Source organism: Mus musculus, chromosome 12 (genome assembly GCF_000001635.26).
Source record: "Mus musculus strain C57BL/6J chromosome 12, GRCm38.p6 C57BL/6J".
NCBI classification, from domain to species: Eukaryota; Metazoa; Chordata; class Mammalia; order Rodentia; family Muridae; genus Mus; species Mus musculus.
Window position 1 is genome coordinate 90,997,986 of NC_000078.6, and position 20,796 is coordinate 91,018,781.

The 20,796-nt window shown below is 39.9% G+C and overlaps 1 protein-coding gene across 8 annotated transcripts in view; it reads right to left on the minus strand.

Moving 5' to 3' along the window:
• Positions 1-504: 504 nt before the first annotated feature.
• Positions 505-20,796, minus strand: part of Cep128 (centrosomal protein 128) — a 385,966-nt gene continuing 365,674 nt past the window's right edge. For 6 of the 8 annotated variants that reach the window (XM_017315228.2, XM_030246966.1, XM_030246965.1 and 3 more), the window contains 2 exons: positions 10,848-10,950; positions 505-1,674 (listed from right to left, as the gene is read on the minus strand). In XM_017315228.2, the coding sequence (XP_017170717.1) occupies positions 1,538-1,674; positions 10,848-10,950 (240 nt within the window). In that variant the 3' untranslated portion in view covers positions 505-1,537. Of the gene's footprint in view, positions 1,675-10,847; positions 10,951-11,577; positions 11,642-20,796 lie in introns of all 8 variants that reach the window. The other 2 variants (XR_001780497.2, NM_181815.3) reach the window with 2 other exon arrangements.

A 20,796-nucleotide genomic window follows, 5' to 3' on the forward strand; every position in this document is an offset into this window, starting at 1 on the left:
AGTGGACAGTAAGAGTGTGAGCTACCCCTTTAAATGAGTTCTTCCTGTTCTCACCTTAGAATACCGAGAACCTCTGGGCTTAGAGAAGACAAAACCAAGCCTGTTAAACTCAGCTTTGTTTCTAGCTGGCCTAAACACATTACCCCCTTTCCCGTGGACTTTATAAGAGCAAGTGTGAATCAGTACAGGTACACCTGCTTTGAAACTTTTCTTATCACTGATAAGTGGAAGGTCCTGAAGAAGAGGGTGTCACACTGAGTAAGTGGTCTCGGAACTCACGCAGCATGCAGAAATTCTTTCATGTGTAACAACTGCATGTCCTGCTGCAAGAACTGCATTCATGTTCATGGGGCGGAGGTGTGGGGAGAGAGTCATTTCTTCTACACCTTCAAATGGTATGGTAATTTAATAAAACATTAGGAATGAAAATATACCACTTTCATGAAATGTGAGAAATGTAAGAAATGTAATAAACAAGTGTATTTTAACAGACGCATCATTCAATGTTCTTATAAAGGAATTGCTTTATTGTTCCTGCCTCGGTGCAGGTCTTTCCACCATGGCCCAGTAGGACTCAGTTTCAGGATGATGACCATTATTCAGCATTCATTGGTAGATGGGCATGACAGAGCGTTAAGGTTTTAAAAGCACATTGATGTTGAAAAGGCTGGGATGTGGAGGGCAGTCAGGTAGGACCAAAGGATATAAGGACTCCTACAGAGTGGATCCCACTAAGTATATAAGGATTCCTACAGCGTGGATCCCACTAAGTATATAAGGATTCCTACAGAGTGGATGCCACTGAGCCAAGAGAGGGGTGTTGGGATGGAGGTCAGAGCAAGACCATCCAGAGTATGACCAGGATGATCACAGTGGGACGACTGGCCATAACATGACAAATAATATAAATGATGTTAAGAATTCTTTATGGTGCTCTATGATTCAGCTATCATTTAGAAATTCTTTTGCAATTAAAATGATAATTGGAATAGTTTGAAAATACCTCATGTAGTTACAGACTGCTGAAATGACAGGTGAGTGGTGATAAGCATTTAAGAAGCAGTCTACTATTCCACAGGCACCTCCACAACAGGTTACAAAACATGACACTTGATTGGGGAGAAAGCAATTATGAATTCACTGTGTACAGATGTGCCTGAATCTAAACTGCTGGAAACATTTGCCTGGAGGGAATCCCTTCTCCTCCTTGTAGCCAGTCATCTTGGAAAGGCATCAATTATAAATTCAAGGTTGGGTTGGAAAATTGTGACACAGAAATAGGAAAATATAAGGTAAAAATGATCACTTTCTCTGCCAGTATGAGTTGCCTTTAAATGAGTTATATACTGCTTTCAGTTGATAGTACCCCCACAAGTTAAATTTATTCTCACTCACAAAGACTGCCTATAACATCATGCTAGTCCACACTTGGCACTTCCAAGGAGCTGAAGCCACACGATGTCTTTAGATAATCTGAGCCGAATGGCAGTAAGGATCATCGGCTGTTACTTGTGAAATACTCAAGTGAAGTCGCAAATCACTTTTTGTATTTTTTGATCTCGTGTTCCTCCTTCTTAGACTGTGGACTTGTTCCATTTGCTGGTAAACTTGTGGTATCTCCCTCGATTGATGCTGGATCTGTGGCAATGGTTCTTTTGGTAAATACTGGCAAGGCTGAGGGAAAGAGAAAAATAAACCAACGTGAACATAAACCTTGAGCCAAAGGACTAATCTTGTAGCAATTAGTTAATTAGGCATGGGATTTCATTTGATTTTCTATAATTAAACTTCACATGGACTAGGAGGCATTAGCATACATAAAAATGAGTATATTTTTAAAAACACACATTAGATTTTTAAAACCAAAATTTAAAAATTTGTATCTGAAAGTGGAAAATGTGTGCTTTGTCAGAATACAATGATATACAGGGAATACAAAGAATTTACAGGAAGAAATTTTGAAGGCCTCCTTTCAGGGACTCCTCTCATCCTCTCTGCTACCTCCCCTGAACTACTAGCAGTAGACCTAGAATCTAGCTTTTCTTTGTTTTTTTTTTTTTTTTTTTAATCTCCTCTCGAAGCTTGAGACCAGAATCCCACTTTTCATGTGAACCTGTCCCTCCAGGTTTCAGCTCACAGATCCCAACTCATTAACTACTCTTAGAAACCAATGTAATTAATAATGAGGATAATTAATAATAATAATGATGATGATAATAATAACTATAGTATAATAACACTGTCTTAGAACCAATATTCCCACCCTACTCAGGTTCTTAGTCTGCTTTTCTTTGCCTGCCCAAAACTCACCTGTGCCTTCCTTCACACCAATCACGAGTCCAGGCTGCCATTTCCTCTCAGCCTCCTGAGTCATTCTAATTAGAAAATGACCTTTCTAAAACGCAAATCCAAGGCCCACCCTGCTCCTGGATGGCCCTGACCACTTTCATGCTTTCTGGTGAGTGTAGAATGAGACCCAGGCACCTGTCCGTGACTGTTGCTCTCATCCTCCCTGGGGCTTTCATTCATGAAGACCAGGGCCCCCTTTTCTCAGAACATTTGAACATTCTGCTCCTGATACAAAGGGCTGCTTTTCTCCAAATCTAATCTCAAAGACTCTATAGAAGCCTCTCAAGTAGACTCAGGCGATTACACAGAGAGATTTCAGAGAGACAGTCAATTGCAAACTTTTTAGATGCTTTCTAGGGAGTGACTAGAAAAGTCTTTTGTCAAATTACAATAACCAGGGCTCAATCATTTACAAATATCTAGTACTTAATTGATCAACAAACAAAACCAAAGCCTAGTTTCATAAAATAAGCAAATAAAAAAGGCAGATAAATTATGCTTCCATGGTTTGATGGACAAAAACCCTGTCCTTCTCTTATCAGTACTTCCAACACTCCTCATGCCACATACTGTTGGCATTGGATCCTGTGTGGGGTAGATTACTTAAAAATGGAGCTGTGCACAGTTAACCAGGTAGATCTTGAACCATTAACATAGTCATTTATCATGTTTTTCTGTGGACAGTTTATTTTTCATCCAAAAGATATAAACTCTGATAAAATAGTCCTTCAAATTACAAGCCATGAATGCTAACTTTTCTTTTTCTAGCAATATAAGCAGAGGTGAGAGGTGAACTAGTTTTTCCAAGACAACTTTTCTGAACTGCTTTCTGAAAGTATCAAGTTAGAATATGATATGCAACTCACTTCTAATTCTGTAATAATTCTAAGTAACATTTAGCCCTCTTGCAAAAAAGCCACAGTCCTTTTCTTGGGGTCACTCATTTAGGGTTTTCTTTTTTTTTTTTGAATAACTTTTTAGGGCAGTTTAAGATTTACAGACAATTTGCAATCTATGTTTATTTTAAGATTTAGTTTGGAAACACTAATTCCACAGAAATTAAGCATGTTGGTCTCAAAAGGTTGGAGAGTTCTAGTTCTACAGACCTCATTTACGTCTAGACCAGTCTCAGCCCCGAGAGGGCCCTGCCCTGGAGCCCTGTGCCTTTCATCTCAAAGGAGCTACACATGGAGACCAGTGGCCAGTCGCCACTTATAAAAAGGGAAAAGACGGCCCGGACGGCTCCAAATGCCGACATTGTGACTCTGGCTTGACTAAGCCCCTACTGTCTACAGGCTGAAGGTAATGGAACCAGTCTTCTAAAAGAGGAGCCTGACTCAGGGCCGCAGCTTCCAGCCAGCCAGGATAAATTTGCGAGTGATCGGGCTTTTAATAGTGGATTTCTGTGTTCTCATTTCCAATGGTAATAGAAACTGACAATTTATACATTTCTTCTCTTCTTCCTGGCAGAGGGAATCTACCTTTTCATGAATTGACCTGAACTACACAAAGCTGACATAAATTACTTCTTAAAACAAACTTTCATTAATGCTGGAGCATTTTAGAGACCACAAATTATGCAGTGTTTCCCCATTTCCTTTGTTTTTTCCATGGTCGGTGGTTCTATGCTGGCTTTGGTCACAGTTTCACTGAGCCCCTCAGCAGCAGAACAAGTGCCCTGGCTTCCATGGCACAGGACAAAAGAGGCCTCATGGACTTCGGACTCCATCACAAGCTAGAAGGTGCCTGTTTGTGGGCCGGGAAAGTAATGTCCTTCCACGTCTTCAGGGCCGTGGTCATCTCCTCGCCAAGTTTCCACACAGGTTGAAATGGTTCAGAGCTCCAAAGCCAGATTTTACACTCAATTTGGACGTTAATAAGAAAATTGGACATTTGCTGGTTAGATATAAAAACTGAGGTTTTTGCGGTACCATTTGTCTTTATAAGACTCCTTTTTGATCAAATGGTACATCTATAAATTGATTTGTTTGAAACTACTATAGAGAACACCAGGGGCCTCCCTCGGTCATCTTTGTAATCCTCTAGAGACAACCACAAGAAGCTCTCTAACCATTTTCTGTCTTTCCTCCATATATAGAACAACAACAACAACAACAAAAATCTAAAAATGCTATTTTCTGATTTATCATTTTTAGACATTATCCACATTCACCCACTTCTTCACACTAATCCTTCCCAAAAAAGCTATTTCTGAAACTTCAGTTATGTCAATATCGAGCGTTTATAATTACATGACCATGTAAATAAACACAGCTCACAGACAACTAAAAAGGTAGACTATGGCAAGGTTTCTTGTCTCGTTTTTCTCCCCATTTATTAATTGACTCATATTTTAATTTTTATAAGCTATGACTATTTCCCTCCACTGGCTCAATTAAATCTTCCACCATTTTTTTTTTTTTTTTTTTTTTTTTTACTTTTTCTCCCTAATACTTCAGTTGCTTCAACTAATACTATTTCTTTGTTTCCTAAGGATTTTTTCAATAGGATCCGTCTTTTGTATGAAAAGATTTATTAAGAATGTGATTGCTGACCCAGGAAGCATATGGGAGCACAGTCAGAAATAATGCAGAGAATAAGACACTTGGGAACATTCAGTCATAAGTGGGATGTCTCCATCAAATACCTTCCCTCAGGACTCCAGAAACCCTGAGAAAGAGGAAGCAGACAGAGTGGAAAGAGTCAGAGGGATGGAAGACACCAGGAAAACAAGGCCTCTACATCAGCACGATCAGCTCTCTTAGGAACTGAGAGTGGCTGATACGGAACGCACGGGGCCTTCACAGGTCTACACTGGGTTCTCTACGTGTATTGGAGCTTCCAGTTTAGGGTTTCATGGGATCCCAGACTGTGTGAATGAGTGGGTCTCTGTTTCTTGTTCCTTCATTTGGGCTCTTTTCCTTCTGTTGTTTTGTTTTGTCTAATTCTGATACGTTAGGTTTTGTTTTACCTTATTTTATTTTATTATTATCTCATTTAAGCCTGTTGTTCTTTTTTTTTCCAATGAGAGACAGAAATGAGGTAGATCCAGAAGGGAGGGGAGGTTGGAAGAAGCTGAGAGGAGTAGAGGGAGGCGAAAGCATAATCAGGATTGACTGCATGAGAAAAACTATTCTCAATAAAAGGGGGACATGCATGTCCACTTACAGGCTCAGCAATCCTGAACATGGAAGGATGGCTAAGACCAAACCACAACTCCCTGCGATTCACGGGTAGACTTCCTCCAAGGCTCCCAGGCCAGAAGTGGGAAGAGAAAGGGTACTCAGAAGGGAGGGGGTTGGAGAAGACAGAAAACTTCAAAAGATGGAAGTAAAATATCCATGTTTTTCAACAATGGTCTTGGATTTGGAGAAATAATTTTCCAATGCCCTCATAAGGAAAATCATTCTCAACTTGGAATTTTGTAGCTGGCCAAACATAGAATTTTATAGTTAGCCAAAGACTTGATCAAGTGTCAGTGGAAGATTCCATTTTCAGGGCTACAAAGATCAGAGACATTTACCTCCTTCTCCTCAATGTATTTCCATAAAAGCAAGGGGTGAAGAAGCAGGCACGGGAAACAAGAGCATTGGAAAACGTGGAGGACAGGATCTGGGTGCCACATGCGTCGTGGACTTCTTAGATAAGCCCTTTCACTCCAGGCCTGCATGCTTTCTTTGCTCCCCAGATACATGCTCCATGTCTTGTTTGCTTTAAAATTCTTATTACTAGTTTCTGTGTATTTCTGAGTACTATTTATGTGTATGGGTGCTTTGCCTGTATATAGGTCTATGCACCATGTGCACTCTTGGTACCTGCAGAAGAAGGTAACTGGATCTTTGGAAGTGGCATTGCAGGCATGAGCCACGGTGTAGATGCTGGGCACTGATGAAGATCATCTAGAAGAACAGCTAGTACTCTTAAGCATGAACCCATGTCTCCAGCTCCTCCCTGAATTCTAAATTTGTAAATTATGTGTGTGTGAAGGGGGAGGGAGGGAGGGAGGTGGAGGGAGGGAGGGAGGGAGGTGGAGAGGGAGAGGGAGAGGGATGCAGATGTCATGGTATGCATATGGAGGCCAATGAGAAGCTTATGAGCAGCTGTTCTTTATATCCATCATGTGGGTCCAGGGATTGAACTCAGGTTTGGCAAGCGCCTTTACCCACTTGAACCATCTTGGCAGCTCTTGGTTTTCTTTTTTTTTTTCTTTTCTTTTTTTTTTCTTTCCATTTTTTATTAGGTATTTAGCTCATTTACATTTCCAATGCTATACCAAAAGTCCCCCATACCCACCCACCCCCACTCCCCTACCCGCCCACTCCCCCTTTTTGGCCCTGGCGTTCCCCTGTTCTGGGGCATATAAAGTTTGTGTGTCCAATGGGCCTCTCTTTCCAGTGATGGCCAACTAGGCCATCTTTTGATACATATGCAGCTAGAGTCAAGAGCTCCCGGGTACTGGTTAGTTCATAATGTTGATCCACCTATAGGGTTGCAGATCCCTTTAGCTCCTTGGGTACTTTCTCTAGCTCCTCCATTGGGAGCCCTGTGATCCATCCATTAGCTGACTGTGGGCATCCACTTCTGTGTTTGCTAGGCCCCGGCATAGTCTCACAAGAGACAGCTACATCTGGGTCCTTTCGATAAAATCTTGCTAGTGTATGCAATGGTGTCAGCGTTTGGATGCTGATTATGGGGTGGATCCCTGGATAAGGCAGTCTCTACATGGTCCATCCTTTCATCTCAGCTCCAAACTTTGTCTCTGTAACTCCTTCCAAGGGTGTTTTGTTCCCACTTCTAAGGAGGGGCATAGTGTCCACACTTCAGTCTTCATTTTTCTTGAGTTTCATGTGTTTAGGAAATTGTATCTTATATCTTGGATATCCTAGGTTTTGGGCTAATATCCACTTATCAGTGAGTACATATTGTGTGAGTTTCTTTGTGAATGTGTTACCTCACTCAGGATGATGCCCTCCAGGTCCATCCATTTGGCTAGGAATTTCATAAATTCATTCTTTTTAATAGCTGAGTAGTACTCCATTGTGTAGATGTACCACATTTTCTGTATCCATTCCTCTGTTGAGGGGCATCTGGGTTCTTTCCAGCTTCTGGCTATTATAAATAAGGCTGCTATGAACATAGTGGAGCATGTGTCCTTCTTACCAGTTGGGGCATCTTCTGGATATATGCCCAGGAGAGGTATTGCTGGATCCTCCGGTAGTACTATGTCCAATTTTCTGAGGAACCGCCAGACGGATTTCCAGAGTGGTTGTACAAGTCTGCAATCCCACCAACAATGGAGGAGTGTTCCTCTTTCTCCACATCCTCGCCAGCATCTGCTGTCACCTGAATTTTTGATCTTAGACATTCTGACTGGTGTGAGGAGCAATTTGCAAATTCATCTGGAATAACAAAAAACCTAGGATAGCAAAAACTCTTCTCAAGGATAAAAGAACCTCTGGTGGAATCACCATGCCTGACCTAAAGCTTTACTACAGAGCAATTGTGGTAAAAACTGCATGGTACTGGTATAGAGACAGACAAGTAGACCAATGGAATAGAATTGAAGACCCAGAAATGAACCCACACACCTATGGTCACTTGATCTTCGACAAGGGAGCTAAAACCATCCAGTGGAAGAAAGACAGCATTTTCAACAATTGGTGCTGGCACAACTGGTTGTTATCATGTAGAAGAATGCGAATCGATCCATACTTATCTCCTTGTACTAAGGTCAAATCTAAATGGATCAAAGAACTTCACATAAAACCAGAGACACTGAAACTTATAGAGGAGAAAGTGGGGAAAAGCCTTGAAGATATGGGCACAGGGGAAAAATTCCTGAACAGAACAGCAATGGCTTGTGCTGTAAGATCGAGAATTGACAAATGGACCTAATGAAACTCCAAAGTTTCTGCAAGGCAAAAGACACCGTCAATAAGACAAAGAGACCACCAACAGATTGGGAAAGGATCTTTACCTATCCTAAATCAGATAGGGGACTAATATCCAACATATATAAAGAACTCAAGAAGGTGGACTTCAGAAAATCAAATAACCCCATTAAAAAATGGGGCTCAGAACTGAACAAAGAATTCTCACCTGAGGAATACCGAATGGCAGAGAAGCACCTGAAAAAATGTTCAACATCCTTAATCATCAGGGAAATGCAAATCAAAACAACCCTGAGAGCTCTTGGTTTTCTTACCTCATCTTTTCTCTTCTATTGTCCCATCCTTTCCCCTGGCTACACTTGTTTTACTTTGTGTTTTTCTAGATTTTATTTCCCAAGTCTAGTTTTCTTGATCTTCATGTCAAGAATATTCTATGATCCTGAAACTGTTTACCCTGTATTCCCTCTTTGTAGACTCTGGCTCCAGTGTCCTCTCTGGTCTGGGGACATCATCTTTAATTATCTTATTTGACAGAGGCTCTGCTCTACTCTGTGGGGCCTGGCAATTTTAAATTTTAGGGATATAGTAAAAGGAGAAATTAGGGGACAATTTCTCTAAGTTGAATTAATCCGCTACAAAAACAGAAGTATTCAGACAGTTATAAATGCATTTGAAAAGTATTGAGAAAGGGGGGTAACCATGGTAAGAAAATTATAAGTATAAATTTGTCAATATAAAGAGTAAAACAAAAACTTCAATTAATCATCAAAGAAATTCAATTAACTTTTTTTACATCCTACAATACAGATAGTGACAAAGAATTTTTTCATTCAGACTATATATATTGCAAGGTTAACTTTTGGTATAGTTATTGATTTTATTTACTTTTGAACCACTATATTTGAATAGAAACCCATGTCTGCCCATGAGAAATCTATCTTAGTTAGAAAAATGATCAAGGCCGGTCACAAGATGGTACAATCTAAAGCAAAATGCAGTCTCCTTGAATGCCTTTTATAATATAAAATGTAATTCCCACCACCTTGATATTTCCTACTTCACGTCTTCCAACCATTTCCTTTTAGGAGACAACTTTAGCAAACAAGTGGCAGTAGCAAAATGGTTGCTCTGCTTGACTCCTGGTCCTGTTAGCACAGGTTTTAGGGTACCAGAAGGTGGGACTTCTAATGTTTTGAGGTACTCAGTTCCTTCCTTACTGGCCAATGGTAACCTGAGGAAACCTTTACATTGCTTAATGTGAAAGACACAACTCTGCCTGTACACATACCAGATTCTGCGATGCCATATCCAACTGAGATGTCATTCAGATTGGAGAGAGGGCGCAACATCAGAATAGCAGGGAATTTACAGATATACAAAATCATTTGGTAAAATGATTAAGACGGGAAGGAAAAAAAATACTTACCTTTTGCAATGAAATAATTATGATATAATGAAAACCAAACCATTTGTCAGAATCTGATAAATATTTATTAAATGAATCCATGAATATAAATAAGCAAAAACGAGAGATATCACCTTTGGATTTGACCTACTTCTTTTAAGACTTATTTTGGCATATTATTTTATAGCAGACTAGCTATTTTAAATGACAGAATTATCAAATTTAATGTATAACCCTCCAGGCCCATGATAAATTGAAGAACTAAATTATTATGCAAATTAGAATCTATTAAATAATATTTGAATGCCAATAGCTTAGATAAAAGTAGACTTCAGAAAGGGACTAGTATATTCATCTACCTAATTTAATTGAACATTAATTGGGCTTTTAATATGATTCAAGTATTATGTGGGAGGCTAGGGAAGCAATGGTTAGCATAGCAGACAACACTCATTCATTCCATTCACTCTGTGGTAGAGGGAATAGAAAGGCAGTCAAGAAAAAGTCACTGACATCATAAAAATCCACCTATATCCTTGTTATTCTAAGATTTATTTAAAATTGTACTGAGTTTGGGATATTAAATAGAAAGCATCTTTAAAGCCATAGCTGATGCCTTCTTCAGGTATAATGCATAGCCCCTAGCCCACGGGACGAGGACCACTGGAGAAGGACAGGAGGAAATGGATGCTGTAACTGGACCCTGGGCTAGTGAACCACAACTTCCTTTTACTGTTCTAACAGGGAATAAACAGTGAAGTTTAGTGTGACGTTACACATGTATCCTTATTCTTTGTACAAATACATATTTCTGAATAGTCATATACAAAAAAAAACTTCCTGTTTTTATGATTTCCACTTTATTACAAAATAACTTTCTTTATCTGTTCTTCTACAGTTTAACAACCTTTAAACCCCAAAGTGGGCTTAATGAGCCCTTTGTTTATTTAACCATGGATGATTTACTTTAAATTTTCTTTAAAAAGTTTGACTTCTAAAACGGAATTCCATGTTTTTCACGGAGTTAGGTAATATCAGAAGTGTTCTTGGGGGACGTTTTTTTTTTATGATTCATAATGAAACATTTCTCAGACTTTAGCATGAATATTACTATCATGTCCTGGCCTTAAACTTTAATTTCCCCATGAGTTATATTTAAAAAAAATCCAATTTAATAACTGGTAGAAGACTTTATTACTTACAGTGTGAAAACTGTGGACTAGACAGGAAGCGACTGTGGTCCTGGCAAGAGGAGGAGTGATCTAGTCCATGAGCGTGGGAACCGGCAGAAAGGGGCCTGTCATCCTGCGAAAGAGCAGCACAGAGCACATGGGAAGAGTCGTGAGAATGGACTGGCTGGGAACTGGGCCTTCCTATGCAAGCTACACTGCACACACATGGGCTAGGGATAATGATCACTGCATAAAACAAAACACATGATGTGCTAAGGCACATATATGAAAAAGAAAACACTCATTGTCATGTGGCATACTTCTTTCCAGCCCTCCCCTTCCTCCACCACATAAAAAGGCTTTAGAAACACACACACTTGTCAAACCCTGTGTTCTTTGCACTTAGTTGTCAACATTTGAAAGTTATCATATTGTCCCAATCTCCACCTTCAGTGTTACCCATATAGCAGCCTTTGGGCACATTGTGCTTTACCAAGCCATTATTTTGCTTGGCACTTAGATGGTGTCCAGGGTTTTGCTTCCCTAAATAACACTGTAAGAAATACCTTTAAGCCGGGCGTGGTGGCGCACGCCTTTAATCCCAGCACTCGGGAGGCAGAGGCAGGTGGATTTCTGAGTTCGAGGACAGCCTGGTCTACAAAGTGAGTTCCAGGACAGCCAGAGCTATACAGAGAAACCCTGTCTCAAAAAACCAAAAAAAAAAAAAAAAAAAAAAAAAGAAAGAAAGAAAAAGAAATACCTTTAAATATGTAAGCTTTTCCATACTTAGGTCTGTCCCTTATGACACATTCTTAGGTGGAAACCTCGGGTCAATAGAAACAATTTGATGTTTAAAGTGAATTTTACTAGGCTGTTTTTTGTATGATTAATATAATTATATAAATCCAACAAATATTTATTTAAAAATACACATAATAGGTCCCCTTCTTCCTTTGCTGCATAAATGTGTCCTTCTCAACTATTAGATGATAACTTTAAACCATTGCATTAAATTGATTAAAAATAGATACTTTGATATACTTAAATAAGCAGTGAAGCTGCAATTATTAAAATGATTCTTTTCAAATTATTTGTTATCATTTTTGCTCTCCATCTTCCATTCATTCAGAACAATTAGGGGGTAGAATGTACTATAGACTGGGCCAATAACAAATAAGATTATTGGGGCATATGGTCAGTAAACTTTCAGGTTTCCAAAGGAGGAAGGCATTCATTGAACAAATAAACTGCATGAAGCATGGCGTAACTAGGAGCATGGTAAGCACTCTAAGAACAGTAAGTAACAGAAAGAAAGACAATAAAAATTGAGGCCAAAGCAGATGACCCTTGGAGATGATGTTCAAGAACTATTTGAGTATAGCTAAACAATGACACCAGGGAGAGGCAGGGAGTGCGGAGCAACGTGCAAGGAGTTGAGGGAGGCCTGGTGTGCTTGAGGCTGTAGCATTCTCAACCTGCCAAAGTGGTTACAGTGGCGTCTAGGGGTGGCCACAAGCTATATTTATGACTTGAAATTTATGGTTTTTAAATTAAATAGTTGTGTGCACATACAGGTGTGAGCCTCTGCTGCTGTGTGTGGAGGCTGAGGACAGACCTGCACAGCTGGCTCTCGCCTGTTACCTGTGTGAAATCTGCAGACTGGACACATACCGTCAGGCCAGAACAAAGGCCCCAACCCGCTGAGCCATGTTGCTGGTTTCACGATTAAATTTCTTTTCTTTTTTTTTCTTCTTTAGATTTATTTATTTTATGTATGTGAGTACACTGTAGCTATCTTCAGACACACCAGAAGAGGGCATCAGATCTCATTATAGATGGTTGTGAGCCACCATGTGGTTGCTTGGAATGAACTCAGGACCTCTGAAAGAGCAGCTAGTGCTTTTAACCACTGAGCCACCTCTCCAGCCTCAAGGTTAAACTTCTTCAATGTCACTTGACTACAATAACATTTTATAAGGAGAAGGGTGACAATGAGGTGGGATTATCATCTAAAACATCTATCAAAGGACTGGCTAATAACAACTGGTGTCAAGAATGTTGACGATTCCATATCAAGCAACTGTGGGTGAGGTGGTCTACGGAGATGTCGCAAATACAGTCCGCCATGCAGTGTGGCCTCACAGAACATTACTACCTGATACATTCACTGGCATTCTCAGTACCATCTTTACCAGCTTTTTGTTAGATACTGTATTTTAAATGCAAATAAACAAACAGTTCAAAATAAAAAGCACACACACACAAACACACTTATATAAATAGATCCTTTTGTTTCCCTCTTGTTCCCCAAGTCATTGCACATTACAAGTACTGGCTCTATTACACATCTCCACCAACCTCCTGCTTCTCCTAGTATCACTGTCAGTGAAAGTATTTGCTCCATCATCATCAATAGACCATAGTTTTATTTACACTCTATTATCTACACTTAAGACTTACTTCAAGATGTGTTTCCTACTCTAAGCAAAGCTTTGTGACAGACCCATTGCTACAAAAGTCTTGCTTATGTTTTAATCTCCTGGAAATGAGATCACTAGATGGTACATTTTCCACATGCCATTGAAGTTGTTGATCTCACAGAGTTTGATAATGTGTGTTTTCACTTTAATACAGATGAATATTTATAACTTCCTTTGTCTTGCTTCTTTGGGCTGTCATGGTTTAGGTACAAGTAGGATATGATGTTTAATTTCTAAGTATTTGGGTATTTCCTAAGCAGCTCTGTGTTATTTATTTGTGCTTTCATTTCATTGTAGATAATAGTTATAATTTCAATCATAAAAGGTTTGAAATGACTTTTATCACCCAGAACATATCGTCTATTCTGGGGAAAGCTCAGGGTGTACTTGAGCTGTCGTTGGGGGACTGGTCTAAAAGTGTCAGTTAGCTGTAGTCAGATGCTGCTGCTGCTGCTGCTCTGGTCTTCATGGATTCTTCTGCCAACGGCATCCATTATAAGAAAAGAGAGAAAGGAAAATGGTGGTGTTTGTGAACACAGGCCACAGCTTATGGTTCTGCTGGTGGTTGCTGCTCCATGTGCTCAGATGCTCAGTTGCTGTGCCACCGCCCCTTCACTTCACAGGGTTTACATGTGACTGGAGCGTCCTTTGTTCTATTCTTTGCTTGTGAGAACTATGGAGATTTAACTACAGCTTTAAGTTTGAACATTTCATGCCTTCAAAATCCAGTCAGAGGGAGCTAGAGAGATGACCCAGCAGTTAAGAGTTTAGATATAAATATAATTCCCTGGTCCTGTGGCTCAAAACCCCTGTAACCCCAGATTCAGAGCTTCTTCTTCTGGCTTTCATGGACACTTTCTCTCTCTCTCTCTCTCTCTCTCTCTCTCTCTCTCTCTCCTCATACTCTTCCCCCCTTTCCCCCCCTCACACACATATACACACACTAACAAAATAAAATCTTTAAAAAAATTGTCAAAATCGTCCATATCATCTTGAAACAGAAACAGCAAAATGAACTAGTCAAATTGAATTACAAAAGACAAGTGCCACCTCCTTCCTTTGGACAACTGCCACGCTAGAGCATGCAGAGGGCGTCCCCTTCCTATACTGCTCCTGCTCTCCTCTACTGTTGGGCAGTCTGTGGAATCCCAGTTTAAACCCAGCTTACAAGGTGATCAAAACCTAAATGCTTTTAAATTCCCACCTATTACTTAATCGAGCACTTTAGTACTGAGAAGAAAATATTTATTAAAAATGAAGATACTTTGCAATGTTAATAGTCTCAGCTTCTGCTTTTTAACAATCCTTTTATCCTTAAAACAAGGGCCTGTTTTTATTGCCGTCTTAAGTCTGAATAACCCAGTTAGCTAGAGCTCTCTGCAGCAGCTCAATGGATGAAAGGACTTGCATTTTCTAGTATTTTCCCTGGGCTTTGTCCACTTCTCTTTCATAACTCACATTGAAAGTAGTTCCTTAAAAGCTGTTCCAACTTGACTCAGTTCCTCTGCTAAAGTGATATTTAATGATTAATATGTAACAATGCACACCAAATACTTCTCTCCCAGGAGTCCAGTTAGTTCAAAGTTTATAAGTGATACATTTAATTTTGAAGTTTTTATCAATCTCCTCCCTTGGAGAAAAAGGGGGAAAAAAAAGATGTATTTCTGGATCTGTCACAGGGTGTTTTCTTAAACTTCTTTTGTCAAATAATGTGGGCTCTCTCTATTCCCAGCCCAACATGAAGGCCTGCCACTCCGTCAGCATCCCAGAGAGTCGACCTTCTTCCTCCATAAACTGCATTCTCACTGGGAAGTTCAAACTGGACAGTTCACCTAGAGTTTGCGCTTCGCCTCTCAATTTTCACTTCTCCTACTCCTGACTTTAATCACTAGGGTGGGTCCTTGATTATCACAGCAGCTCACCTACCCACCATCCACCCACAAACCACCATGTGTCCCCTGTAGCGAGGGGATGATAGCACCGTATGATACACTGAAATTCAAATCCACTCAGCACGTAGGGCATTGCTACTTTCACAGCTGCAAGTTCTCTTTCATCCTTTTCTCCCCTTTTACTTTGTTGAAAATGTCTGTGGCATAGGCTGCTTTGAACTTGCAATCCTTTGCCTGGGCTGTGTAAGTGTGGGGCTTATGGGGGGAACTATACTTAAGGGGTGAACAAGACCCCCTCTAAGTCCCTTCACCACTAACACTTTATCATGTGAACCTGTCTGAACAGAAGATATCCCTACTCTGCAGGCCATCTTTTCTCCTGGAAATCTAAACTGACTTACTACTGTGAACCTCAAGCAATGTTCATCACTGGGATAACAGATTAATGAAAATACTCTTCTACAGACTCCACTCCATGAGTGGGCTGGGAAGGGTGGGTCAAGCTGGGAGAGTGGGCAGGGCTGAATATGGTCCAAGTGCACTGTATGGAACTCTCAAAACACTAACAACCACAACATAAACAAAACGAAGAAAAACTGTGCTAGATATGACCATTTGATGGCTCTTTCAGAAGTTTTCTATCCATATTAGTAAACATTATTTCCTTATTGACAGATGTATAAATTTTATATTCCATGCCAAGGAAACGGGTATGTAGAATAAAGCTGTAAAGGGATAAAAGAAATTAATATGTTTGACTGAGTTACCACTTCTGTTGCATAATTCTTTTCGGATTAAGAAAAAAAAAAAAAAAACACCAGTTTAATTTTTTTTTCTTTAAACCTTTTTTTTAGCTTTTTAAGAGCAGGATAAAATCAAGTTGTTGAACATAACAGCATGTAAGTCCGAGAAGTTAAAGGAATAAAATGACTCATTTTCCACATGATTTGATTTCCAAACAAATTTTGGGATGTTTTACACAAATATTATTGGAGAAAAAAAACCCAAAACACCAATTAAACTTTTGTTAGACTTTTTACACTGTCTGAACTTAGAATACAATCACCAATTTATTATGTATGTTGGCTCTTTATTCTGGTGTCAAAATGGAGGCTGACGGCATCTGGGCTAAAATGCCAGGTCCCAGAGCAGAGGGCATGGCTGCATCTTCCCCATCCACTTATCCTTCCACTATTGTATTCTATCTGTTCATAACATCTTGCCTCCACTCCACGCAAGAGAGACATGTTGGCTGGGTTGAGGGATATATATTTGCATAGCAATTTACATTTATTTTCTCATCAAAGATGAGAAAGGTGGCTATCGATGGCATACCAGGGATAACAAGCTCACTGTTCCCTTACCCTCTGCCATGATTGTTCCCACTCTCCCCAAGCAATGTCCAGGAAATTGCATGAATCACGCACCAGTGATATATTTTAGAGTATGAAAACAGAAATGTTTATGCATCACCTACAGCCTTGAATTACAGCAGGAGTTGTGCACAGCATGTTTTAGAAGCTGGTGTTGCAGATTTAAGTCAAAAATAGCTGACCTGGGAAAGTGCTGAATGCCATTAATTGCTATGAGCAAGGCATAAACAAATTAGAGAGATTCAATGAGGGGGAAATGACTTTCAGTAGCAAGCTGGGGGACTTATATTACACACACACTTACGTACATCGTACAAACACTGTGAAGGGCTTCGGCAAACTGCCTTTCCTTCATAATACCTTCCCCTTCAAAAGTCATTATCAACACTCAGTCACCTCGCTCCTCTAATCCTGTAAAACATCTGCTTCTTCAAATAGGAGCTGCACACCAGTTCTTCAGCTAGTAGGTTAGAAAAACCATGGTTTTCTTTTCAGAAAGAGGAAGAATGGGAAAAATCTATGCCTTCTGTGACTTTACCAAAAAAATCCCAATGTTAATTAAAAACATATATTTAGTATGGGTAAAGGTAATGAATGGAGATTTTTTTTTTCCGGGCAAACCACGATCCTCCGTGAATTCAGATTAGTGATGCTGTGTTACTGGCTCACTGTGGACATTCTGTTCTATTTGAAACAGCTGGGACAGCGAGGAAGACTGCATTTCCTACAGAAACTCAATTAGGCTGGATGGAAAAGAGGCCATGAAACGCCTCTGTTGTCTACAGAGAATCAGGGAGAGTGTGCTGGACTCAGCTTTGAGTTGAATTCTAAATATAAATGTCAAGATCAGGCTCTGTTCAGTTAGCTTGTTCAGCTTAGCACAATATTATATTATATTTTTATATTACATCACGCTCTTAAAATAGGACATATGGGGCTGCTCATCCTCTCGACAGGTTTCTAGAAGCTGGATCATTTTTATACTGCTGGTTGTCACTGGAGTGAACAGGAGGGGAGCTCTGGCCCTGGCCCGAATGGGAATCTGACTTGCCTCCTTCCTGCTCACCCTTCTTCCTCTGCAAGGGTATGCTCACACATCTCATATGCTGCACGGTTTTCCTACACTACAGCAAGAACATGAGAGGAGCCAGATGCCAGCATAGTCCTGCCATCCCAACACTTCTTTTGTCAACAGCAATACAGGACTCTGCAAATGAGATGCCAACAAATCACCTCTTCCAAATTAAGACGAGAACAAAACTCTTCCCTGCACCTTGTCATTTCAAGCATCTTTCACAAGACCTGACACTTCTGTCCTAAGTCCCAGCCAAGTTGATGGGAGCACCTCTGCTGCATCCTTCCCTGGTCGTCTGCACCATCACTGTTTAGAGAAGCATTTAAATTGCTATGGGTTTGTAATCTATTAGTAAAAACTAATGTTCATTGAATGCGGGACTCCAAAGAATAACAAATGGGAACATTCTCTGAGTTCCAACTAGAACGGAAGTTCCCTGAAGGCTAATTTGAGTCATGTGTGCCTAGAAACATTCTAGGTACAGACAACACATAACTTAAACGTGGGCCTAAAAACATTCCAGGCATAGAGATAACACACAATGTAAAATGAGAGGAATGACTTCCCAAAAGCTTGGGACGGACTTATTTCATTGACAAAGAAAAACAGTTTACAGCGTATAGAAGACTAGAAGGAAGTTTTCCTTTTTCTAGTTAGGAATAGTTTGTTTGTTTGTTTGTTTTAAACAGGTCAATGGTAAATATTTTCGGATTTATGGGCCATATCCCCACTGTACAACCACACCCTACAGTGAGGCACAACAAAACCCTAGCTAGCATGTTACAAATGAGTCTGGCTATCAAGCTCCAGCACTGGCTTTTTCTCCATTAGGTTCAAGCAGCTTTGGGAGGAATGGGTTGATTTTTTTTTACACTTCCAGGTAAAAGTTACCGAGGGAAATTAGGGCAAGAACTTAAGCAGGAAAGGAATCTGGACTCAGGAGTTGCTGCAGATGCCACAGAGCGGGGCCTGCTTACTGGCTTGCCTAGCCCGCTTTCTTGAAGAACCCAGGACCTGTGCGCTGTGAGCACTGGGAATCCGAACTCAGAAGCTCATGTTTACACAGCAAGCCCTTCACTCACTGCGGGGGCGGAGGGTGCAACTGGGATGTAATCTTAATAAATAAATTAATTAATGAAGTACAAAGAATAAAAAGAAAGAAAAGAACCGAGGACAGCCAGGAAAGGGGTGGCCCCACCTATGATGAACTGAGCCCTCCCACGTCAATCACTAATTAAGTAAATGTTCTATAGGCTTGCCAAGAGCCTATAGATTTTATGGAGTCACTTTTACAATTGAGGTTCTCTCTTCTCTGATGACTCTAGCTTGTGTCAAGTTGACATAAAACTAGTCAGGACAGGAATTTTCTCAATTAAGGTTCCCTCTTGTCAAGTGATTCTAACTTGTGTGAAGTTGACTAAAATCTAACTATCACAGGCTACTTCTTTCAGTCTCCTTACATAATTTATTGCCAAAGTGACTACTGGTGCCCATAACTGGCAAGACAGTCTCACCAAACAGTCAGGCTACTGCATTATTTAGGGTAGGCATCTGCTGAATTTGGTGACGATCTCTATATTCATCATAAGGATGGATAAGTATGTGAAAATGTTTACAGAGGATTAATTCAGGAACATGGCATCGGACAGCTGATGTTGTGGGCCTCTGCTGCACTTATAACGTTTATTTCCAAAGTTCTCAAGCTGATTTCCTCATATTACCAAAGTTTAACCCCCTCAGACACAGGACTACTTTTGCCTTCAGCTGCAAACACAACTCTACCCAGAACTATGCGGTTACTGGTTGCACATGTTAAACATTCATGCCTTTGCCAAATGCTATTATGAAAATTGCACTGATTTACAGCAGTTTGACACCAGCAGATAGCACAGATTCACCGGGTTGCAAATCATGCTGCATTGGGAAATAATGTTTTAAATGTTTAATGTCTATCTAGACCTCTGTTAAACTGGTAATAGGCTATGCAATAGAATCATGTGGTGTTGGAGAAAACTTTTACAACACATTAAAAATATAGTCCTACATTTCTGTGACGTTGAGTGATATGAAGTCCAAACATATTCAATAATAGCATAATGGTCAAGAACATTGAATACTGTATGTAAGTAGACCTAGTTTTAAATACTTATTGAAACATTTAATCACTCTGTAACCTTCCTTTCTTCAGTAATATAGGAGGCCGGAAACTGTGAATATGACAGTTGCTATAAGGAGTAGGCAAGACTTCATAAAAAACAAGCAGCACCTGTAAGAGTATGTTCTAACATATTCAATAATTAGTAATTATCACTAACACTCATTGCCTCCATATCATATTCTATTAAAGGAGAAATGAATAATTCAGAGTGTATGGGACTCTATAGGAATGTTGGAAGATGATTTAAAAACTGTCATATGAGACATAAAGGTTGCCACTAGAGCTAATAATTCTAACTTTAAAATTGGTTAAAAAGTAACAGAATCATGAGAAATTCTCTCACTTGTGGGGGCATCAATAATGCAGCACAACTAATCTCAGGAGGATTCTCTGAGATGAGCTCCACCTCTCTATCCACTGGGTATTCTATACAATTCTATTAGGAGGAAGGAGGCTCCTTAGGAATAATTATATGTGGCTGCAGTAAGTGAATGCATACAATATAATGAAAATTCATTAATATTAATGTATGTAAGTTAGAGACTTTTTGTAATATAAGTATACCTGACTATAAATGGATTCTCTCTGAATCAACATTCTCAGTCTCTCTCTCTCTCTTTCTCTCTCTCTCTCTCTGTCTTTCTCTCTCTCTCTCTCTGTGTGTGTGTGTGTGTGTGTGTGTGTGTGTGTGTGTGTGTACTGGGGCAGTAATCTGGCCATGCAGGAGTTATATGGTAATTCCTAGAGATCCTTTTGGGTATCACAATTTGGGTGTGGGTGTGCTATTGGCACCAAGGGGGATGCTAAACTGATTAGAAGTTAGGGATATTGCCAACCATCCTATAATGCATAATATAGCTCCTACAACAAAAATTACCCTGTCTGAATGTCACAATGTTCAAGTCAATATACTTGGTTCTGGGCTAAGATCATTCAGGGCCAACTGGGTTCAGCTGTCTGCCCAGAATTAGATGTTGGGGCAGAATTAGGGAACGATACAC